This window comes from Bufo bufo, chromosome 8 (assembly GCF_905171765.1).
Source record: "Bufo bufo chromosome 8, aBufBuf1.1, whole genome shotgun sequence".
In the NCBI taxonomy this organism is placed as follows: Eukaryota; Metazoa; Chordata; class Amphibia; order Anura; family Bufonidae; genus Bufo; species Bufo bufo.
This window is the reverse complement of record NC_053396.1, coordinates 9020640-9047119: the sequence shown is the minus strand read 5'-3', so window position 1 is coordinate 9047119 and position 26480 is coordinate 9020640. Positions and strand designations below refer to the sequence as shown.

General features: G+C 45.3%; 1 protein-coding gene across 1 annotated transcript; it reads left to right on the top strand.

The window, feature by feature from the left end:
- Nucleotides 1-11740: 11740 nt before the first annotated feature.
- On the top strand, nt 11741-25531 carry SLC34A3 (solute carrier family 34 member 3). Its single transcript, XM_040405556.1, has 13 exons — nt 11741-11810; nt 15668-15805; nt 16471-16578; nt 16668-16796; nt 16877-17020; nt 17862-17973; nt 18124-18319; nt 18445-18540; nt 18901-19018; nt 19889-20056; nt 23142-23258; nt 23578-23702; nt 24677-25531. The coding sequence occupies exons 2-13, from the start codon at nt 15712-15714 to the stop codon at nt 25187-25189; spliced, it is 1920 nt and encodes a 639-aa protein (XP_040261490.1). The 5' UTR covers nt 11741-11810; nt 15668-15711; the 3' UTR covers nt 25190-25531.
- The last annotated feature ends 949 nt before the right edge of the window (nt 25532-26480 follow it).

The following is a 26480-nucleotide window of genomic DNA, read 5'->3' as shown; positions in this document are numbered from 1 at the left end:
AGGGACACCCGCCCCGGCCCCCCCGCACCCATGTCCACTCCCCAAAAAATATGATTTTTGATACTTTTTTAAAAAAATTAAGTCACTTAGTGACAGCGGCGTACTTTGTACTTACGCTGGCAAGTTCATTGCATCAAAGTTATGCTTGAGATTGCTATAAACATAACTGCCTGTGCATTGTTCAGTAATTTGTGATTGTGCCCTGCACACAATCACTGGCTACCTAAAACAGGTCATATTTTTAATTAGCACACTGGCAGCATCTGATGGGGGGCACAGTAGCGACAATTCATGGGCACACTGGCATTTGATGGGGCACAGTAGTGACAATTTACGTGCACACTGGCATTTGATGGGGCACAGTAGCGACAATTCATGGGAACACTGGCAGCATCTGATGGGGGCACAGTAGCGACAATTCATGGGCACACTGGCATTTGATGGGGCACAGTCCATCAAATGCCAGTGTGCCCATGAATTGTCGCTACTGTGCCCCCATCAGATGCTGCCAGTGTGCCCATGAATTGTCGCTATTGTGCCCCATCAAATGCCAGTGTGCCCATAAATTGTCGCTACTGTGCGCCATCAAATGCCAGTGTGCCCATAGATTGTCGCTACTGTGCCCCATCAGATGCTGCCAGTGTGCCCATGAATTGTCGCTATTGTGCCCCATCAAATGCCAGTGTGCCCATAAATTGTCGCTACTGTGCGCCATCAAATGCCAGTGTGCCCATAGATTGTCGCTACTGTGCCCCATCAGATGCTGCCACCCAGTGTCAATTGCCCCTATTTGCTCACCTTTTGGAGTCATATAATGGAGATGGAGTGACTGTCTCCTCGTCTGGTCACTGGTGGTGGTGGAGCAGGGCAGGGCAGTCTTGCGCCGGTGTTCTTCCAGTCAGGACTCGAGGAGGCACTGGCGTCTGGCAGGCACTGGCAGAGAATCGTCGGGCCGCTCGGGCGGGAGCCGGGAGGAGCCTGCCGGGGGCGCTGGGCGGTAGAGGAGGTCAGACCGGCGGAGAATGAGAACTGCACTGCACTGTGAGAGATGTCACAGGCTTGCAGAGCAGCGGGAGTCGCGGCGCCGGCGGGACTTACTAGCGGGAGCCGAGGTCAGGAGGACTCAGAGGAGGAGGAGGTCTTGGTCTGTGCCACTGCCGCGGTACTGGTAGGTGACGGTGAGTGACTCACTGCCTGCCCTGTACGAATCGATGCTGCTGCGCTGCTCTCTCTGCTGCAAGAACCGCGGCGGCAGCTGGAGGAGGAGGAGGTGGGGGTGGAGTCGGAGCCGCAGAGAGAGCGGGACATGGTGACGTCACTGGTTGCTACACGCCAAGCGGGGCAGCCGTAGCAACCAGTGATTTAGGATGAATTAATTACAACAGCACTGCGGCAGCAGCGGCAGTGAATGTTGCAGACTGGCAGGCAGTTGATTCCGGGACTCTCTATTGTCCCGGTTTGAAGGCTCCCGGGACACGGGACAAAAACGTAAATTACGGGACGATCCCGGGCAAACCGGGACATGTGGTCACCCTACCCGGAGATGAACACCCCCTCTAACATGGTCACCCTACCCGGAGATGAACACCCCCTCTAACATCTTGGTACATTCCCAGTATGGAGCAGCCGGGTGACCACCTCCGTGGAGCCTGTTCTGGCGGCCATATTGGTTGTCACTCAGCCACAAAACGGATAAACAGACTTTTTTTCTTTATTTAAAGGGAAGTGCTCCCTAAATATCCGGCCGTTTGACGTAGTGTCTTGCGCGGGCTGGAACATGTCGGGAGGATATTTTGGACAGGGGGTCGTCTGCTGTGAGGCATGGACTCATTTTTCTCTCTCTGTTTGGGTTATTAGAAGACGTTCCGCTTCGGTTTGAGGTGTCTGAATGTTGTCAATAATAGTTCTGACGTGAGACATGCCAGGATCGCCGCTCCCGTCTGATCCCCCGATTCCTGCCCCCCGGGGGGTCACAGCCGCGTCATGGGATTTTCTTCATGATATTCTTCTAAATCCCCATAAGACTGCTATATAGCGCCGGCCATATACGGGAAGGTTTACCCCCGGCCTCACCATTAAAGGGCCATACACCGCAAATCTGCAGCATGGGGAAGATTTCTTCTAGATTTTATCTTTACATTTTTCCAAAGTATTATATATACAAACTACTGCCATACAGTAACCACAAAATACTGACATATGGTTTTCACATAATACTGATAAACAGGGGCTAGATAATACTGCAATATAGTGGCCACATAATACTCTCATATTGTAGCCGCATAGTACCCACATAAAACTGCCATTCAGTTTCCACATAATACTGTCAAATAATACCCACATAATACTGAGATATAGTATCCCCATAATATGGATATATAGTGTCCACATAATACTAACAGTGACACATAATATCAACATAACGTGATAAAATAATATTGACATATAGTGTCCACAGAAGACTGCCATAGAGTGGTTACGTGTCACCTGGAGAACACATAGCGCCATGCAGTGCCCTCGTAATACTGCCATACAGTGCCCACATACTGCCCCTGCTATATAGTATGAGGTTAGCTAGCGCTATGACAATCTTTAGAACAGGCTCTATGTGGTTGGGGGACAGGCGTGTTACATGCGTGTTTATGTGAACATGTGTCAGTTCTCTTGTACACAGGACGCACCAGAGTGCCCAGGAGACGAGATGTAAACCGCGCACACGTTTCTTCTCTGGAGCAGCAGATGGCGACACTTCAATGTAAATGGGAGATGGTGGGAGTAGTGGTGGGCACTTGTGATTAAATGATGCATGATAGTGCGATGGTGGCCATAACTCCAGGACCTGAGGTCACCAGTACAAGGACCCCCAAAGTATCCCCACCCCACATGTCAGCAAGAGGACCCCCATAAAAGTGACAGCCACAGCACCCCATAACAGTGACAGCAAGAGTGCCCCCATAACAGTGACAGCAAGAGTGCCCCCATAACAGTGACAGCAAGAGGACCCCCATAACTGCGACAGCCACAGGACCCCATAACAGTGACAGCAAGAGTGCCCCCATAACAGTGAAAGCAACAGGACCCCCATAATAGTGACAGCCACAGAGCCCCATAACAGCGACAGCAAAAGGACCCCCATAAAAGTGACAGCCACAGCACCCCATAACAGTGACAGCAAGAGTGCCCCCATAACAGTGACAGCAAGAGTGCCACCATAAAAGTGACAGCCACAGAACCCCATAACAGCGACAGCAAGAAGACCCCCATAAAAGTGACAGCCACAGCACCCCATAACAGTGACAGCAAGAGGACCCCCATAACAGTGACAGCCACAGAGCCCCATAACAGCGACAGCAAGAAGATCCCCATAACAGTGACAGCAAGAGTGCCCCCATAACAGTGACAGCAAGAGTGCCCCCATAAAAGTGACAGCCACATCACCCCATAACAATGACAGCAAGAGTGCCCCCATAACAGTGACAGCAAGAGGACCCCCATAAAAGTGACAGCCACATCACCCCATAACAGTGACAGCAAGAGGACCCCCATTACAAAAAGAGCCACAGGACCCCCCATAACAGTGATAATGAAGCAATGCACAACTTCTCCTTTTTACCATAGATTCACCAGTGTCACCAACCATGAGTAGTACATTCTATGATAGTCTGAACAAGCAGAGCTGCAGTGAAAATCATGGAGGATGAGCCAATCACATAACAGACTTATGGAGTTGCAGGTTGAAGAAGTTCATCTTCTTCCAACTTTAACAGGTCTGTAAATACGTAAGCAGGTAACCGCTGCCTCCTCAAGACAAGAGGCGCTGCCGAGGACGACGCCTCCGCAAGACTCCAGGACACGTGCAGAGCAAGGAGCAATCTTCAGGTCACATTGCTGACCCCGGGCTGACTGTGCCCATATCCCTGTTCTGACCCATCTCCAAATGGCTGCCATGACAGTAATTCCCTATATTCAATTGCCTGGCTGTGGAAATGTCAGTGTTCACTGAAGTCCTGGCATTCTGTTCACAATAAAAGATGCTGGATGACAAACATTAATGACTGCCATGATGGCTCCTATAGAGATTACTTGTTTCTTCTGCCTGGCTGTGAAACTGCCAGTCTTCTCTGAATACCACTGACCACCAGAAGCTATAAACTGTATATACCACTGACCACCAGGATCTATAAAGTGTATATACCACTGACTACCAGGAGCTATAGACTGTATATACCACTGACCACCAGGATCTATAAAGTGTATATTCCACTGACCACCAGGATCTATAAAGTGTATATTCCACTGACCACCAGGAGCTATAGACTGTATATACCACTGACCACTAGGATCTATAAAGTGTATATACCACTGACTACCAGGAGCTATAGACTGTATATACCACTGACCACCAGGATTTATAAAGTGTATATACCACTGACCACCAGGAGCTATAGACTGTATATACCACTGACCACCAGGATCTATAAAGTGTATATACCACTGACCAACAGGAGCTATAGACTGTATATACCACTGACCACCAGGATCTATAAAGTGTATATACCACTGACCACCAGGAGCTATAGACTGTATATACCACTGACCACCAGAAGCAATAGACTATATACCACTGACCACCAGGAGCTATAAATTGTATATACCAGTGACCACCAGGAGCTATAGACTGTATATACCACTGACCACCAGGAGCTATAGATTGTATATACCACTGACCACCAGGAGCTATAGACTGTATATACCACTGACCCTAAGGAGATATAGACTGTATATACCACTGACCACCAGGAGCTATAAATTGTATATACCACTGACCACCAGGAGCTATAGACTATATATGCCACTGACCACCAGAAGCTATAGACTGCATATACCAGTGACCACCAGGAGCTATAGACTGTATATACCACTGACCACCAGGATTTATAAAGTGTATATACCACTGACCACCAGGAGCTATAGACTGCATATACCACTGACCACCAGGAGCTATAGACTGTATATACCCCTGACCCTAAGGAGCTATAGACTGTATGTACCACTGACCATCAGTTGCTATAAATTGTATATACCACTGAACACCAGGAGCTATAGACTGTATATACCAGTGACCACCAGGAGCTATAGACTGTATATACCAGTGACCACCAGGAGCTATAGACTGCATATACCACTGACCACTAGAAGATATAGACTGTATATACCGCTGACCCCCAGGAGCTATAGACTGTATATACCGCTCACCACCAGGAGCTATAGACTGTATATACCACTGACTCTAAGGAGCTATAGACTGTATATACCACTGACCACCAGGAGCTATAGACTGTATATACCACTGACCACCAGGAGCTATAGACTGCATATACCACTGACCACTAGGAGCTATGGACTGCATATACCACTGACCACCAGGAGCTATAGATTGTATATACCACTGACCACCAGGAGCTATAGACTGTATATACCACTGACCACCAGGAGCTATAGACTGCATATACCACTGACCACCAGGAGCTATAGATTGTATATACCACTGACCACCAGGAGCTATAGACTGTATATACCACTGACCACCAGGAGCTATAGATTGTATATACCACTGACCACCAGGAGCTATAGACTGTATATACGAGTGGTGCCCAACCATTTAGACATGGTATAAATTTTGCAGGCCAGAACCAGGTAGCTTTGCCAGAAAGAAATGCAAACACTGTGAGGGGGCACGTGTGAGCATTACTACTGTGAAGGGGGCACGTGTGAGCATTACTACTGTGAAGGGGGCACGTGTGAGCATTACTACTGTGAAGGGGGCACATCTGGGCATTACCACTGTGAAGGGGGCACATCTGGGCATTAACATTGTGAAGGGGGCACATTTGGGCATTACCACTGTGAAGGGGCACATCTGGGCCTTACCACTGTGAAGGGGGCACATTTGGGCATTACCATTGTGAAGGGGCACATTTGGGCATTACCATCGTAAAGGGGCACATCTGGGCATTACCACTGTGAAGGGGGCACATCTGGGCATTACCATTGAAAGGGGGCACATTTGGGCATTACCACTGTGAAGGGGCACATCTGGGCATTACCACTGTGAGGGGGGCACGTGTGAGCATTACTACTGTGAAGGGGGCCCATCTGGGCATTACCCCTGTAAACGGGGCACATCTGGGCATTACCACTGTGAAGGGGGCACATTTGGGTATTACCACTGTGAAGGGGACACATCTGTGCATTACCATTGTGAATGGGGCACATTTGGGCATTACCACTGTGAAGGGGGCACATCTGGGCGTTACCATTGTGAAGGGGGCACATCTGGGCATTACCATTGAAAGGGGGCACATTTGGGCATTACCAATGTGAAGGGGGCACATCTGGGCATTACTACTGTGAAGGGGCACATCTGGGCGTTACCATTGTGAAGGGGGCACATCTGGGCATTAACATTGTGAAGGGGGCACATCTGGGCATTAACATTGTGAAGGGGCACATTTGGGCATTACCACTGTGAAGGGGCACATCTGGGCATTACCACTGTGAAGGGGGCACATTTGGGCATTACCATTGTGAAGGGGCCCATATGAGCATTACCACTGTGAAGGGGGCACATCTGGGCATTACCATTGAAAGGGGGCACATTTGGGCATTACCACTGTGAAGGAGGCACATCTGGGCATTACCACTGTGAAGGGGCACATCTGGGCATTACCACTGTGAAGGGGGCATGTGTGAGCATTACTACTGTGAAGGGGGCACATCTGGGCATTACCCCTGTAAACGGGGCACATCTGGGCATTACCACTGTGAAGGGGGCACATCTGGGTATTACCATTGTGAAGGGGGCACATTTGGGCATTACCATTGTGAAGAAGGCACATCTGGGCATTACTACTGTGAAGGGGCACATCTGGGCATTACCATTGTGAAGGGGGCACATTTGGGAATTACCTCTGTGAAGGGGGCACATCTGGGCATTACCACTGTGAAGGGGCACATGTGAGCTTTATTACTGTAAAGGGGCCACTCTCTCTACTGGCAGCCACAGCGCAGACCACCGCTACCAGTGTCACAATTCCAACCAAGACCAATGACCACCACTCATGTCCTGGCCTTCCCAAACAACAAGGAGGGGTTCCCTTCTTACCCCTCAAAGGCATGTACTGCCGGACCCCCTGCCACATGGACACCATATATACCAACTCTCCTCACTAAGGTGCCAGCCACGCACACAGGGGGCAGCCCTCCTGAAACCACACTGCTCACACACAGATCCCTGTCGCCTGTGCCCACCATTAAGCAGTAAGGTGGTCAGCCCTTCCTGCCCCCGCACACATCCAGACACGGCACTGCCCTCACAAACAACCACTGGGCAACGAGAACGACGGGCACTTATTACTCTTACATTGGTTCCCTGAGTTGCCTTGATGTTTAGAATGGAGATTCAGCCCTGCGCCACAGCAGCCGCCAGGCGTGTCGCTTCGTCTCCTTCTTCCACTCCGCATGACACGGCTTCGCGGGCCGGATGTGGCCCACGGGCCGTAGGTTGGGCATCACTGGTATATACCATTGATCACCAGAAGCTATAGACTGTATATACCACTGACCACCAGGAGCTATAGACTGTATATACCACTGACCACCAGGAGCTATAGACTGTATATACCACTGACCCCCAGGAGCTATAGACTGTATATACCACTGACCCCCAGGAGCTATAGACTGTATATACCACTGACCCCCAGGAGCTATAGACTGTATATACCACTGACCACCAGGAGCTATAGACTGTATATACCACTGACCACCAGGAGCTATAGACTGTATATACCGCTGACCACCAGGAGCTATAGACTGTATATACCACTGACCCCCAGGAGCTATAGACTGTATATACCGCTGACCCCCAGGAGCTATAGACTGTATATACCACTGACCCCCAGGAGCTATAGACTGTATATACCACTGACCACCAGGAGCTATAGACTGTATATACCACTGACCACCAGGAGCTATAGACTGTATATACCGCTGACCACCAGGAGCTATAGACTGTATATACCACTGACCCCCAGGAGCTATAGACTGTATATACCGCTGACCCCCAGGAGCTATAGACTGTATATACCACTGACCCCCAGGAGCTATAGACTGTATATACCACTGACCCCCAGGAGCTATAGACTGTATATACCACTGACCCCCAGGAGCTATAGACTGTATATACCACTGACCCCCAGGAGCTATAGACTGTATATACCACTGACCACCAGGAGCTATAGACTGTATATACCGCTGACCACCAGGAGCTATAGACTGTATATACCGCTGACCCCCAGGAGCTATAGACTGTATATACCGCTGACCACCAGGAGCTATAGACTGTATATACCACTGACCCCCAGGAGCTATAGACTGTATATACCACTGACCCCCAGGAGCTATAGACTGTATATACCGCTGACCACCAGGAGCTATAGACTGTATATACCACTGACCACCAGGAGCTATAGACTGTATATACCGCTGACCACCAGGAGCTATAGACTGTATATACCGCTGACCACCAGGAGCTATAGACTGTATATACCGCTCACCACCAGGAGCTATAGACTGTATATACCGCTGACCACCAGGAGCTATAGACTGTATATACCGCTCACCACCAGGAGCTATAGACTGTATATACCTCTGACCACCAGGAGCTATAGACTGTATATACCGCTGACCCCCAGGAGCTATAGACTGTATATACCACTGACCCCCAGGAGCTATAGACTGTATATACCACTGACCACCAGGAGCTATAGACTGTATATACCACTGACAACCAGGAGCTATAGATTGTATATACCACTGACCACCAGGAGCTATAGACTGTATATATCACTGACCCCCAGGAGCTATAGACTGTATATACCACTGACCCCCAGGAGCTATAGACTGTATACACCGCTGACCCCCAGGAGCTATAGACTGTATATACCACTGACCCCCAGGAGCTATAGACTGTATATACCACTGACCCCCAGGAGCTATAGACTGTATATACCACTGACCACCAGGAGCTATAGACTGTATATACCACTGACCACCAGGAGCTATAGACTGTATACACCGCTGACCCCCAGGAGCTATAGACTGTATATACCACTGACCACCAAGAGCTATAGACTGTATATACCACTGACCACCAGGAGCTATAGACTGTATATACCACTGACCCCCAGGAGCTATAGACTGTATATACCGCTGACCACCAGGAGCTATAGACTGTATATACCGCTGACCACCAGGAGCTATAGACTGTATATACCGCTGACCCCCAGGAGCTATAGACTGTATATACCACTGACCACCAGGAGCTATAGACTGTATATACCACTGACCCCCAGGAGCTATAGACTGTATATACCGCTGACCACCAGGAGCTATAGACTGTATATACCACTGACCCCCAGGAGCTATAGACTGTATATACCGCTGACCACCAGGAGCTATAGACTGTATATACCGCTGACCCCCAGGAGCTATAGACTGTATATACCGCTCACCACCAGGAGCTATAGACTGTATATACCACTGACCACCAGGAGCTATAGACTGTATATACCACTGACCACCAGGAGCTATAGACTGTATATACCGCTGACCACCAGGAGCTATAGACTGTATATACCACTGACCACCAGGAGCTATAGACTGTATATATCACTGACCACCAGGAGCTATAGACTGTATATACCACTGACCACCAGGAGCTATAGACTGTATATACCACTGACCCCCAGGAGCTATAGACTGTATACACCGCTGACCCCCAGGAGCTATAGACTGTATATACCACTGACCACCAGGAGCTATAGACTGTATATACCACTGACCACCAGGAGCTATAGACTGTATATACCGCTGACCCCCAGGAGCTATAGACTGTATATACCACTGACCACCAGGAGCTATAGACTGTATATACCGCTGACCCCCAGGAGCTATAGACTGTATATACCACTGACCACCAGGAGCTATAGACTGTATATACCGCTGACCACCAGGAGCTATAGACTGTATATACCACTGACCCCCAGGAGCTATAGAGTGTATATACCGCTGACCACCAGGAGCTATAGACTGTATATACCGCTGACCACCAGGAGCTATAGACTGTATATACCACTGACCACCAGGAGCTATAGACTGTATATACCACTGACCCCCAGGAGCTATAGACTGTATATACCACTGACCACCAGGAGCTATAGACTGTATATACCGCTGACCCCCAGGAGCTATAGACTGTATATACCGCTGACCACCAGGAGCTATAGACTGTATATACCACTGACCACCAGGAGCTATAGACTGTATATACCACTGACAAACTAACATGCCAAGAAATAACTTCTATGTTTGTGCAATAATCCAGGGTATCTGATAATCCGGCACCGGTCATATCCCATTGATGCTGGATTGAAGGAATTTTTCCGTATTGCTCTAGTATCAATTTATAAAAGTTAAGTTTTCCCTTCAAGAAAACCGTGAAGATCTTGAAGGAATATTTTAAAGGATACATTAACTCTGTTAGAGATTCACAATCGTCTCCCGGGGAGAGCCCCGCGCATTTTATACCAGAACCATCTCCCTTAATGGGTTTAGTACTTAGGAGAGGCGCGCGGCGCACTCCCCGTATCCGCGTCTTCCGCCCTTAGCAAATCTCATAATAAAGCAATGATGCATATTAATGAGGAGTAATTTATGGATTCCCGCCATTCCTCGCAGCGCTTTCCGATGTGAAGGATTTTATAACTTTGGCGCATTATCGTACAGCAACGTCGCGGGATTAGAGCACAGAATGGAATTTTTTCCAGGTCTCAGATTTGTTCACCCAGCTTTTTGCGGACTCTGCATTGCTGTGTGTCAGTCCTCACCGTATTGCCGACTGTCCTGGCGGAGTGTCAGTCTGCACTGTAGTCCTATGATTATATTCACGAAAGCTCAGGGATTGTGGGAAGAGACAGAAATAGTGGCAAAAATGGTTACATTTCCTTAGCTTCCTATCTCCTACCTCTGTGACTGTGTGTCAGTCCTCACTGTATTTCTGGAATTATATTGATGGACCAGTAAGCTCAGCAGGAACAGGCCCTAGAGGTATCTTTTATGCAGTTGTAGGAAGAAGGCACTTATTGTCCTGTCAGTCTGCACTATATTTGTGAACCAGCTTGTGGTGAAATGGTTAAATTCCCCTAGAGCCCTCTCTCCTTTCTCTGTGTCAGTCTTCACTGCAGCCCTGCCATTGTATTCATCAGCCGTTAACTTCGGCAAAAGTGGATAGAAACTGAAAAAGTTGGGTAAATGAATACTTACAGCCCTCTGACCGTGTGTCAGTCTTCACTGTAGTTCTGACATTCTATTCATGAGCCAGGAAGCTTAGGATGTGCTGAACTATGGGTCCTACTAAGATAGAAGAGGGGAGGGGGAGGTCACAGTATGGAATGGATGTAAATAGTGAACATGGTGATTGTTATTATGTACTTAACCCCCCCCCCCCCCCACGGCGATAATATTGATAACGTGAGCATAGTAAACAGGACAATATATCTCAGCAGCAAATGATGACAGCGCCACCTGAGAGAAAAAAACACTGCGTCCGATAAACATTAATAATGGGAGCAATAGAAAGTGACGAGCTGCTGAGAAGGCAAAAAACTTTGACCCCGCTCCTGGAGGTTTATATAGGGGGCGAGCGCCTCTGCTCCTCGCATTTGGGCCGGCAGCGGATCCTGCTCTCACTGGTGAGTGGCTTCTATCAATGGTGGGCGACGAGGATGGGTTTTCTCCCCAAGATATTGTATGTTTTGCAAAATGCCCCAATTTTGTTGCCAAATAATGTATTTAAGATGGTGAATGGGTTAATGGGGAAATTTATTTGGAAAAAGGAGGATAAAAAAAAAAAAAGAGGGGGGTCTTTCCCTTCCAAATTGGTATCTATATTTCTTAATTTGAACACATGCAGGTGAGTGAAGAAAGCCCCTTGTTGGGAGGGAAAGCATTGAACAAGGGGCTTAAAGGGAACCTGTCACCGGGATTGTGTGCATAGAGCTGAGGACATGGGTTGTTAGATCACCGCTGGCACATCCGCAATACCCAGTCCCCATAGCTCTGTGTGCTTTTATTGTGTCAAAAAACTGATTTGATGCATATGCAAATTAACCTGAGATGATTCCTGTAGGTGAGATGAGTCAGGGACAGGACTCATCTCAGGTTAATTTGCATATGGATCAAATCGGGTTTTTTTACACAATAAAAGCACACAGAGCTATGGGGACTGGGTATTGCGGATGTGCTAGCGGCGATCTAGCAGCCCATGTCCTCAGCTCTATGCACAAAATACGGGTGACAGGTTCCCTTTAAGGGTAATCAGGTTAGTTTGTTGGAAGTATTAGAATCAGGCACTTTTTGGGGAATAAGCACTAATAACCGAATATTGAATTTATTGGACCACACATGGAGAGAAATGAAAAAAAAAATAATGGGGATAAAAGGAAATGTTCAAATGTAGCCCAATATGGAATACTATTAATTTACATGAGATTCAGAAAATGAAGCAATAAGTAACCTGGGAGACTAGAGGGGTTCGTTCGCTTCGTCACGTTTTTGATGGGGATAAATTGAAGGATTTGGAAAATTTGATTAAGGAATTTGGGATTTTAAGAAAAGGTTATTTAAAATATTTGCAAATAAGGGATGCAATCGGTTCATCAGCAGATGTGGAAGAATATAAAGGAGCCGCTTCGGAAAATGCTGATCAGAGATATAAGATGTTAATGAAATTAATACAAATAGAGAGAAAAATACCAGGTAACGAAAAACGGAAAAAAAAGATATTGATGGTTTGTCAGATGAGAAATGGGAAGATGTTTTGAGTAGTGGCCCTCGGTCTCAGGAAGGGCCTCACACGGGGCTTCTCTGTTTTTCCCTATCCAAAGGTTACATCGTACACCTCTAATGCCTCCACCCTGTGCGCGTCATTGCACCAATGTCTCCATCCCATGCCACTCATGCACCGATGCCTCTGCCATGTCCAGTCACTCCACCAATGCCTCCACCCTGTGCCAGTCATTGCACTGATGCCTCCACCATGTGCCAGTCATTGCACTGATGCCTCCACCCTGTGCGCGTCATTGCACTGATGCCTCCACCCTGTGCCAGTCATTGCACTGATGCCTCCACCATGTGCCAGTCATTGCACTGATGCCTCCACCCTGTGCGCGTCATTGCACTGATGCCTCCACCCTGTGCCAGTCATTGCACTGATGCCTCCACCCTGTGCCAGTCATTGCACTGATGCCTCTACCCTGTGACAATCATTACACTGATACCTCCACCCTGTGCCAGTCACTGCACTGATGCCTCCACCCTGTGCCAGTCATTGCACTGATGCCTCCACCCTGTGCCAGTCACTGCACTGATGCCTCCACCCTGTGCCAGTCATTGCACTGATGCCTCCACCCTGTGCCAGTCATTGCACTGATGCCTCCACCATGTGCCAGTCATTGCACTGATGCCTCCACCATGTGCCAGTCATTGCACTGATGCCTCCACTCTGTGCCAGTCATTGCACTGATACCTCTGCCCTGTGCCAGTCATTGCACTGATACCTCTACCCTGTGCCAGTCATTGCACTGATACATCCGCCCTATGCCAGTCATTGCACTGATACCTCTACCCTGTGCCAGTCATTGCACTGATACCTCTACCCTGTGCCAGTCATTGCACTGATGCTTCCACCCTGTGCCAGTCATTGCACTGATACCTCTACCCTGTGCCAGTCATTGCACTGATACCTCTACCCTGTGCCAGTCATTGCACTGATACCTCTACCCTGTGCCAGTCATTGCACTGATACCTCTACCCTGTGCCAGTCATTGCACTGATACATCCGCCCTATGCCAGTCATTGCACTGATGCCTCCACCCTGTGCCAGTCATTGCACTGATGCCTCCACTCTGTGCCAGTCATTGCACTGATACCTCTACCCTGTGCCAGTCATTGCACTGATACCTCTACCCTGTGCCAGTCATTGCACTGATACCTCTACCCTGTGCCAGTCATTGCACTGATACCTCTACCCTGTGCCAGTCAGGGCACCGGACTATATACATGGTCAGGTCTCCTTAATGAGAACCTCTGCTCCCCACCTTCCCCAAAAAGTTGCTCTCTCTCTTTCAAAGCCAAACTCACCAATTTTAGGGGAAATGGCTGATCCCCTTATGCGTATGGGTCATACCAACACATCAGCAAATGTAGGGGAATGGGAGGATCAAGCTTACTGGATTTCAACATGTCTGATCCTTTTATCCCCATTTAAGATAAGATGTCAGGCAACAGCTTATTCTCCTCTCCTCATTGAGAACACACGCATACTCAGCCGAACCAAGCATTCATATGTACAGGGGAGAGAGCTCTCTTTGTATTTTCCATTAACATCACATGAACAGACAGGTCCCTCCTCTTCTGAAATACTCTGTGCTGCCCGGGCTTATTCCACTATCAGTCAGTGATCTCCCACATTGCCCCTGTCACATACAGCCCTGTCCCCACTGACATCATCCCTGGAGTGAACAGGTCCCTTCTCTCGTGAAATGCTCTGTGCTGCTGTTGGAAACTGCTCCATCCATTATCAGTCTATGACCTCCCAACCCCCCCGTCTTCATCAGGTCTTTACACCATGGAGCAGAGGACACCTTTACCATACAAAAGCATTGCGTTCATACGGCCATAAATAGTTACAACCTTCCGCACTTTGTACGAGCGAAGAACCAGAAAGAATGTGCAAGTCAAAGATACTCAGTTTATAAGATCATGGAAAAATATTTGCAGAGTGGCAATTACTTAAAAAAAGCAGTGAGATAACGTATGTACACGTGTGAAGACTTCAAGGAACTGCTCACTTAAAGGGGTTCTCAACCCAGCACCTGAAGTCAATGGATTGTCTTGACTGGCTTTTTCTTAAAAACTAAGGTCCATCATCTTGGGTATTAATGAAGGTCCAAGCTCTGATAGATGATGATACACTACCACACATGGGAGAAAAAACAGCAAGTGGACAATCCATTTAAGGCACTGTCCTTCAAAAATCTAAATAATACTGGTTGACATTTATGTATGCAGTGTATGAAGTCTCCAACCTGTGAAGACTTTATACACTGCAGGTTCTTCTACCCAGGTAATGGCCTGAAGGGCTTTAGAAGAGACTTTCCACCTTTGGTGGCATGTCACAAACTTGTAAAGGTTGTCAAGCTCCTCCCAGCACACAAAGGTGGGACATCTTTGAAGTTGTAGCTTTGGCACAATGTACCATGGTGCTAAATTGGAAGAGATGGACAATGTTGGCGCGACTTCAAGGATGATGACCTTTAGGAGAGAATCCATGTCACATAAATGGTCTCTTCACAATTTGGAACCCTAATACTGTAAATATATATTGATAATTTTTTAATTCCTTTAAGGAGTGGAGTTGATCTTCAAAGATCATCAATGAGGCCGAAGTCAGTGAAGTTTGTCCTATATAGGCCCAACCTTAAAATCTATATGTTCCATGACAATATAGTGTCTGGGCTCCACTTTGATGTGATGTTTTCATCTGCAGAGTAACACCAGACTTGACAAGAGTCTGAGAGCAAAGCAACCAAAATGCCATTCACCAGCAACAACCCACAGGTTCCCTTGCCTGACATGAAGATGAACATCGATGATACTCCCATGAAGGTCCCACAGGACAATCTTGGTAAGACTTGCATAAGTGACATGGACGTGACTCCTGACACTATGGATGGGCGGCCTAGTTCACTATAGTCCCATATCCTGAGATCACCCTATCCAAGTAAACCCAAAAGGAGTAAACCAAAGGCATAGCAAGGGAGGGGGTTCTATCAGGGCCTAGGAGGATGTTTATAAGGGTCATCACATGGTTGTTTCTATTAAGGATTTAAGGGTTCAGTCTCCTTTCTTCTACTAAATCAGAAAAAAAATCTGTTTACTAATGAAAAATATGATTACTAAAGAAAAATCTGATTACTAAGGAAAAATCTGATTAATACTGCAGGCTAGGATGTGGAACAACATTGAGATGAGTCAATGGGTCATACAGGTTGCAATGGATACGCACTCTTATAAATCAGTCCTCAGCTAAATGCTCTGGCAGAAATCCGATTTTATTACATACTTTCACCAGTCATGGGTTATGAAGGGTGGGGAAAGAATTGGCACTTCGTCCAGGAAGGGCTGTACTAAATCACCCCCACAAGCCCCTGTGATCTGTGTAAGGAGGCACAATTAGGTTGTGGTATATAAGTTCCCCATGGGGAAAGTACAGAGCCCCTTTAAGACATAGTAGATCCCAATGTCCAGGCCCATGTACTGAGCCCATACCACTTATATGTTGCTCCTTAGACTCCGCCTTAACATTATCCATGGATTTGGCACCATATGAAGAAGTACATGAAGAATTTGATCCGTGGGCTCTACCAGAACTTCAAGCCTCTGGTCCTTCTTGGAAAGGTGGGTTATTTTTGTAGCTGTTGTTTACCAGTATTCCCCAGTATCTGCCCTTGATATTACTGGTGATATTATATATGATCATTCTTTAGAGTTGAACAACAAACAGAGGGTAAAACGTGTCGTAAGTGGGATCGTGAAGGGCTGTCTTCTCATTGGGTTCCTCTACTTGTTCATCTGCTCCTTGGACGTTCTGAGCTCAGCATTCCAGCTTGTTGGAAGTAAGTGACCCATTTTCTCCTGTGATATGTGTCCTCATCTTGAGAATGTATCAAGGATCTCAATATGTCTTGTATCTTAGGTAAACTCACAGGAGATATCTTCAGCGATAACGATGTTCTTGCCAATCCCATTGCCGGCCTGGTCATTGGTGTGCTGGTGACAGTACTGGTGCAGAGCTCAAGTACCTCATCTTCCATCATTGTCAGCATGGTTTCATCTGGAAGTAAGGACTGGTTGGCTCATGGTTGGGTTGAGTTTGGTTGTATATGAAGCAGGTATTTGATGAATAAGTCTAAAATTTTAGTTGGGTTGATGGGTAGGTCTAGCATTTCAGGGTTTGGTTTCATATGACATAAGGACTTGATAGGTAGACACCTTGAGGGTGGAAGATAAAGACCTTCTCAGCCCAGCATTTTAGGCTTTGGGTTCAGTTTATGAAGTAAGGATGAGTTGGGTAGAAATAATAGGTATCTTCAGGGTGGATGTTGAAGACCTCAGTCTAGATTTTGAGGGTTGGGTTGAGTAGGGTAGAATATGATGTAATGTTGGGTATACATGATGAGACCCCTTGAGGGTGGATGGTGAAGACCTTCTAAATTCAGTATTTCAGGTTTGGGTTCGGTTTATGAAGTAAGGACTAGCTGGAGGATGGTGAAGACCTAAGTCTAGAATTTGGTGGTTGGGCTGAGTAGGGTGGCATACAAAGTAAGGATTTGTTGAGTAAGTCATTCTAGGGTTGGATTGAATTGAATTGCAAGGACTAGTTAGTTAAGTTAACATGTTGGGGTTGGGTTGAGTTGGGTTACATTTGACAAATAATTTGTGGGGTAAGTCTTGCATTTGGTGAAGGGTTGAGTTGGGTTTGATATGAAGCAACAACTTGTTAGGTAAGTTGGTGTTTCAGGTTGGGTTGAGTTGCATGGGAAGCAAGGATTTATTGCGTAGACATGATGAGACATCTTGAGGGTAGACAGTGAAGACCTAACTCTAGCACTTAGTGATAGAGCTGAGCTTGGTTGCATATGAAGAACATTTTACCCAATATGACTCCTGTTCTTCCCTAGTTCTGAATGTGAAAGCTTCTATTCCCATCATCATGGGGGTCAATGTGGGAACATCGGTAACCAGCACCTTGGTGTCTTTGGCTCAATCTGGAGACCGCAATGAATTTCGAAGGTAGAGTCCTTGAGTTTATCTATATGGTTTGGGGTTACATCTATAAGGGTTATGAAGTATAGTAGTACCATTTGGAGATGCCCCATGACTATGGGCTTGTGCCAACCTCCCAAGTGCACACTATAATGGACATGAACTGGTTGGTTCTAGGGCGTTTGGAGGTTCCGCTGTGCATGGAATGTTCAACTGGTTGACAGTCATCATTCTGCTACCTATCGAGCTTGGAACAGGATACCTCTTTTACGTCTCTGATGCTATTATAAAGAGTTTTAACATCCATGCAGGAGGAGACGCACCGGATATTCTTAAAGTCATCACCCGGCCTTTAACTGATCTCATCGTCAAGGTAAGATGTCAGCCCCCTTTAAGTGATAAAGATTCCTCGTTCCCAGAAATGAGCTGCTAACACTGTAGACCCCAGACTGTCACCAGATCTTCCAGCTCAGTGGCTTTTCATTTCTTGTCTTGTAGCTGGACAGCTCCGTTATCGCCGGAAACGCTATTGGAAATGAAGAATTTGCAAACAAAAGCCTGATCAAGAGATGGTGCGTCACCACCGAAACAAATGTAAGCAAGGGTATTATGCGGCAGTTTACCAGGCAGCCATTACTGCTTACTGTATTGAAACAGTACTGTTACGCTACTTAGAAACAGCCAAAATGTATGGAATGTCAGATAGATTGCAAGTGGGGCGCTGTTCCATTAGTGGCTATGGGAAGTATGTGGTTGAAAGAGGTACTGCAGGTCATAAAATAACTTTCCATGATTGTAGGGAGATATTGAGTGAAAATCAAAACTTTTATTCTAAAAATCAGTAGGATGTTAGGTGAAAGACTTCCACAATGGAAAATTACGTGTGTAACTACCGTATATGTGTAGGCAATGATATGTGTGACAATTATCATTGGATACTGTTGGCTGTTGCAGGTAACAGAATACATAGCAGCCACAAATCTGACTAACTGCAGCGCTGTCACCTGTTTCACCAATGCAAGTGGAACGTTCATAGAAAATACCGTCACAAATAAAGAGAATGTGGAGAGATGTAAGTAAATGATTCCTCTGCATTTTTCAAGATCTCTGCTTGTTGTCAGTGAGTGGAAACATCGATCACATTCAGAAGGTCAGACAGCACTACAATGTATCGGTCTAGACCAGGCATGCTCAACCTGCGGCCCTCCAGCTGTTGTAAAACTACAACTCCCACAATGCCCTGCTGTAGGCTGATAGCTGTAGGCTGTTCGGGCATGCTGGGAGTTGTAGTTTTGCAACAGCCGGAGGGCCGCAGGTTCAGCAAGCCTGGTCTAGACAGTTCCCTACACAGCAACACCAATTTATCCTCTGTCCTGGACTCCAGGTTGACAGTTCTTACTTACACGGATACGTTGTAACGAGCCTCTATATGTAAGTGACCCGCTTAAAGAGCACTTCTCAGCAGGATCAACACTACTAAACCAAGCACACTGTCTTGTAGGGTTGAACCTGCTGATTAAAACGATACCTGTCTTGTGAAAATCGGTCGTGCTGTTCCCGAGAAAAAAATACTTTCATTCTTCATGCACATGAGGGCTGCAGTGCAGCGAGGGGCGTGGTCAGCAGTGACAAGCTAAGAACTAGCCACGCCCCTTCATGCACTGAAGCCATCATGTGCTTAAAGAATAAAAACTATTTTTGGGGGGGAACACCACAACTGATTATCACAAGACAGGTATCATTTTAATCAGCAGGATCAGCCCTACCAAACAGTGTGCCTTGTTTAATAGAGTTGATCCTGCTGGAAAATGTTCTTTAAGGGTGACTGTAGACTAAATTGGTCCCAGGCAGCTCTTGTTTCATTATATATTATTTATCCTGGAAGGCTAAGAATCTTGATCTTGGGGTGTATGAGAATAGTTCTCCTGCTCTTCTTTATCAGGTACCCATATTTTTGCCTATGCCAACCTCCCAGACATAGCGGTGGGCTTCATCCTCCTGACCGCCTCTCTGCTGGTTCTCTGCACATGTCTCATTCTTATCGTCAAGCTTCTCAACTCCGTCCTGAAGGGCCAGATCGCTCATATCATCAAGAAGATCATTAATGCAGGTGAGCACCGAGGCCGACACGGTGGCCACAAAGCCCTGGAAATGGAAGGCCTCTTGCACACAAACAATACGGATTAGGTTCAGATGAGTTCAGGAAAACCGTTTCGCAAGCAAGTTCAGTCAGTTTTGTCTGCGATTGAATTCAGTGGTTCAGTATTTTTCGCGCGGGGGAAATGCGCATTGATGCGTTCTTCACGCTCGTGATAAAAAATGGAAGGTTTACAAACAACATCTCCTAGCAGCCATCAGTGAAAAACGCATCGCACCCTAGCAGCCCCATTCACTTGTGTGAAAAATGCAGAATATAGAACATGCTGCGATTTTCACGCAACGCAGAACTGATGCGTGAAAAAAAAAAACGCTCATGTACACAAACCCATTGAAATGAATGGGTCCGGATTCAGTGCGGGCGCAATGCATTCGCATCACGCATTGCGCCCGCGCTGAAAACTTGCTCTCATGAAAGGGGCCTAAGAGTTGCAAGATATGAGTCCTTGGAGCAAAAGATACCTGGGGGGCACCAACTAAATGTCATCCACTGTGTGAGAAGAGTGGCCATCCACCTCAGATCCACAGAAAATGTCTTAAACAATATTGCCATTTGCAACTGCAGAGCAATAGTGTCATCTACTGGTAGCACATAGATATTATATACAGGAGATACCCAGGTTATACCAGCATGGTCTATATCACTATATACAAGAAGATGTATAACTTATACCAGCTGTACATATATAATTATATACAGGAGATGCCCAGGTTATACCAGCTGTACATATATAATTATATACAGGAGATACCCAGGTTATACCAGCATGCTCCATATCACTGTATACAAGAAGATGTATAACTTATACCAGCTGTACATATATAATTATATACAGGTGATACCCAGGTTATACCAGCATGCTCCATATCACTATATACAAGAAGATGTATAACTTATACCAGCTGTACATATATAATTATATACAGGAGATGCCCAGGTTATACCAGCTGTACATATATAATTATATACAGGAGATGCCCAGGTTATACCAGCCTGGTCCATATCACTATATACAAGAAGATGTATAACTTATACCAGCTGTACATATATAATTATATACAGGAGATGCCCAGGTTATACCAGATTGGTCCATGTCACTATATACAGAAGATGTATAACTTATACCAGCTGTACATATATAATTATATACAGGAGATGCCCAGGTTATACCAGCTGTACATATATAATTATATACAGGAGATGCCCAGGTTATACCAGCTGTACATATATAATTATATACAGGAGATACCCAGGTTATACCAGCATGGTCCATATCACTATATACAGAAGATGCATAACTTATACCAGCTGTACATATATAATTATATACAGGAGATGCCCAGGTTATACCAGCTGTACATATATAATTATATACAGGAGATACCCAGGTTATACCAGCATGGTCTATATCTCTATATCCTGAAGATGTATAACTTATACCAGCTGTACATATATAATTATATACAGGAGATGCCCAGGTTATACCAGCATGGTCCATATCACTATATACAAGAAGATGTATAACTTATACCAGTTGTACATATATAATTATATACAGGAGATACCCAGGTTATACCAGCATGGTCCATATCACTATATACAAGAAGATGTATAACTTATACCAGCTGTACATGTATAAATATATACAGGAGATGCCCAGGTTATACCAGCTGTACATGTATAAATATATACAGGAGATGCCCAGGTTATACCAGCTGTACATATATAATTATATACAGGAGATGCCCAGGTTATACCAGCATGGTCCATATCACTATATACAAGAAGATGTATAACCTATACCAGCTGTACATACAGTACAGACCAAAAGTTTGGACACACCTTCTCATTCAAAGAGTTTTCTTTATTTTCATGACTATGAAGGCATCAAAACTATGAATTAACACATGTGGAATTATATACATAACAAACAAGTGTGAAACAACTGAAAATATGTCATATTCTAGGTTTTTCAAAGTAGCCACCTTTTGCTTTGATTACTGCTTTGCACACTCTTGGCATTCTCTTGATGAGCTCCAAGAGGTAGTCCCCTGAAATGGTTTTCACTTCACAGGTGTGCCCTGTCAGGTTTAATAAGTGGGATTTATTGCCTTATAAATGGGGTTGGGACCATCAGTGGCGTTGAGGAGAAGTCAGGTGGATACACAGCTGATAGTCCTACTGAATAGACTGCTGGAATTTGTATTATGGCAAGAAAAAAGCATCAGAAGTAAAGAAAAACGAGTGTCCATCATTACTTTAAGAAATGAAGGTCAGTCAGTCAGCCGAAAAATTGGGAAAACTTTGAAAGTAAGGGCTATTTGACCATGAAGGAGAGTGATGGGATGCTGCGCCAGATGACCTGGCCTCCACAGTCACCGGACCTGAACCCAATCGAGATGGTTTGGGGTGAGCTGGACCGCAGAGTGAAGGCAAAAGGGCCAACAAGTGCTAAGCATCTCTGGGAACTCCTTCAAGACTGTTGGAAGACCATTTCAGGGGACTACCTCTTGAAGCTCATCAAGAGAATGCCAAGAGTGTGCAAAGCAGTAATCAAAGCAAAAGGTGGCTACTTTGAAGAACCTAGAATATGACATATTTTCAGTTGTTTCACACTTGTTTGTTATGTATATAATTCCACATGTGTTAATTCATAGTTTTGATGCCTTCATAGCCATGAAAATAAAGAAAACTCTTTGAATGAGAAGGTGTGTCCAAACTTTTGGTCTGTACTGTATATGATTATATACAGGAGATACCCAGGTTGTACCAGCATGGTCCTTATCACTATATATAAGAAGATGTATAACTTATACCAGCTGTACATATATAATTATATACAGGAGATGCTCAGGTTATACCAGCTGTACATATATAATTATATACAGGAGATGCCCAGGTTATACCAGCTGTACATATATAATTATATACAGGAGATGCCCAGGTTATACCAGCTGTACATATATAATTATATACAGGAGATACCCAGGTTATACCAGCATGGTCCATATTACTGTTTTCCTTTATATACCTACAGACTTTCCATTCCCATTCAGTTGGCTCTCCGGATATTTGGCGATTATTGTTGGCGCTATAATGACGTTCGTGGTCCAGAGCAGTTCTGTCTTCACTGCAGCTATTGTGCCTTTAATGGGTGAGTGAAATAGAACATACATGGAAGATATAGGATACAGGGTCAAGTATTACAGTGTTATATCATTAAGCCTATGCACGAGCACCTCTCTTGTCCATGGACTATGCCTGCTATTCAAATTCAACCCCAGTTACTTGCTGTAATACCACAGACAGCCTATGGACAAGAGGGGCGCTGTTTATGGAGAAAAATAAATCGGATCCTTTTAGCTAATCCAAGATAACCCATTTTGTAAGAATCATTCAGTGGCAATGATAGTAATTGAGAAGCCATATTTAGTGGTGTAAGGTCATGGCATCCTAAATGTCTTGTTTTTTAGGTGTTGGGGTCATAAGCATGAACAGGGCATACCCCTTGTTCCTCGGATCTAATATCGGAACTACCACCACGGCGGTGTTGGCAGCCTTGGCCAGTCCTGCAGAGTCCCTGAGTGAATCAGTACAGGTAAAATGACTTGTAATACCCTGACTATCCTGAACCCATGGTGGTGCTAGACCCTAAAGTTGACTATACATATTACAATGTTCTCCTGTGCATGGAGCAGTAACTGACAGATATAAATTGTAGCCTGATATCGAGGGCAAACAATGGGGTAAGGACTAACTTTCCCTGGAAAACAGAGGTCCAAAGGGTGCCAAAGAACCCCCCATAAACCTATACATGTCTGTGGATGCCAATAAAAATGGTGGCACCCACTGACAACATCCTATGGGGTAAGGGGTTTCAAGGACTTATCCAGCAAACTGAGCCACTCTTGTCTGCTGGCCATGACTGATATTACAGTTCATGCCCATTCAAGGTGGGCCCATACGTCTAATGAGTAGTCCAAAAATACCCCATGTAGGGGGGATCAGAAGAAGATATAGATTCAGACTATTTATACAGAGAAGGGAAGGATCTAAGCTCAGTAAGTTCTAGTGGTCAAAGTAGGGTCCAGGGACACCATAGGACCATTCAGACATTGGTTCCTTTATAAGGTCCTTTGAGAGAGCGTACCCAACCTCTGTTATTGCAGGAGATGAAGAACTGGTCCAAGGGCCATGGAGTGGCAAATGAAAACATCATGCCCTTCAGTCAGTGGTGGGAATTCTGGCCCTGCCGTCCAAAGGTCAATCACAGAACTTCTTGTCCTGCAGATTTCAGGGGGACTTTAGCACTAAGTCAGGAGCTATATACATTAATACATGACTTGTCCCTACCTGAACCCACATGACAAGGTACTGAATATTGGGAGTCTGCCAAGACTTTTCTGACTAGGAACTATTCATCTGTGTCTTGAAGAAGCTCTACAAGTTAATAGCAGATATAATTGTCCAGTCTTCAAAAAGTTCTACAAGTTGATAACACATCTAGATGTCCTAGTCATCAAAAAAGCTCCACAGGTTGATAACACATCTAAATTGTCTTCTCCGTTCCAGGTGGCTTTCATCCACTTGTTCTTCAACCTCAGCGGCATCGTTCTCTGGTATGTTGTTCCTTATTTTCGTCTTCCCATCCACGTGGCCAAGAAATTTGGAAATATCACAGCCAAGTACCGCTGGTTTGCCGTCTTGTACCTGCTCCTCACCTTCCTAATCATACCTTTGGCCATATTTGGCCTGTCCATGGCTGGATGGATTGTCCTAGCCGCCGTGGGTGGTCCTCTCCTCTTTTTGTTCATTGTCGTCATCATCATTACTGTCCTTCAGAAGAGGTTCCCTAAAGTCCTTCCATCTTTCTTGAGAAACTGGGACTTCCTTCCCCTCTGGTTACACTCCATGGCTCCTTGGGACAGGCTTATCTTCAAAATGTGCGGCTGCTGTTGTAAGAAATGCTCCCAGCACACGGACAACAAAGACGAAAAACCAAAAGATCTCTTGCCCGTGGATATCCCATCCCTTGAGACTCACTGCTACGAAAATCCGGAATTTGTTCAATCGCAAGATCTATGACCACTCTTTCCCTACCACGGACTAACCAGAACCTCTGGACTAAAAAATCCCACTCTCATTAAGACTCTCCCAAATTATTTATGGCAAATAAAAATATTTTTTTTTGTATTTTACTAAAATTCTTGCTTTTTTGTACGTAGCTCTGCTCCAGAGGACGAAGCGGTGAGTTGACATTGGCATCTGGATCACGTGACCATGTTATACAGGCCCAAGCCCTAGTACTTGATATTTAGCAGCTTCTCATCGTAAAATTCAAAAAGTAAGGTTAATATATTAATCTTTGCAGGGGTGAGGTTAAAGCCTTAGCTCCAATCTCAGCAGCTAGTAGGAGGTCATAGACAAAGAATATGTAGTGTAGAGATCCCTCCCCGGACCGGTACTACCAAGTGATAAGTGTCAGTATTCCCTGCACTCTTGGTATTCTATATATGAACCAGGAAGATTAAGATGAGCAGTGCTATAGGAGGACAGAAGAAACAGCACATCAAATGAAAATGCCTTAAACAAAGCCCAACTGTCACCTATGGGACCTCCCGGAATAGACCTCAGCATCTGTAAGGTCAATGCAGATTGCCTGCCAGAAGAATCACATTCTGCAGTACCCAGCAGATAACTGCAAAATGGCAGAAATGGGTGTTCAACCTTTCATGTATGAAATAAAAAAATTAAAAAAACATAAAGATCTCAAACTGGTCATTTGTCTTCTTGGGTGTGGTCACTGTATCATTATAACTCATTAAAACTGACAAACTAATAAAAAGAAAAACATGGCAAAAATTGTATTTAGCAATTATATCAATCTAGAGGAGAACTAGAGTCTGATATACAATGTCTATAATACTGCTCCTATGTACAAGAATATAACTACTAAAATACCGCCCCTATATACAAGAATATAACTACTATAATACTGCTCCTATGTACAAGAATATAACTACTATAATACTGCTCCTATGTACAAGAATATAACTACTATAATACTGCCTCCTATGTACAAGAATATTACTACTATAATACTGCTCCTATGTACAAGAATATAACTACTATAATACTGCTCCTATGTACAAGAATATACCTCCTATAATACTGCTCCTATGTACAAGAATATAACTACTATAATACTGCTCCTATGTACAAGAATATAACTACTATAATACTGCCTCCTATGTACAAGAATATACCTACTATAATACTGCTCCTATGTACAAGAATATAACTACTATAATACGGCCCCTATGTACAATAATATAACTACTATAATACTGCTCCTATGTACAATAATATAACTACT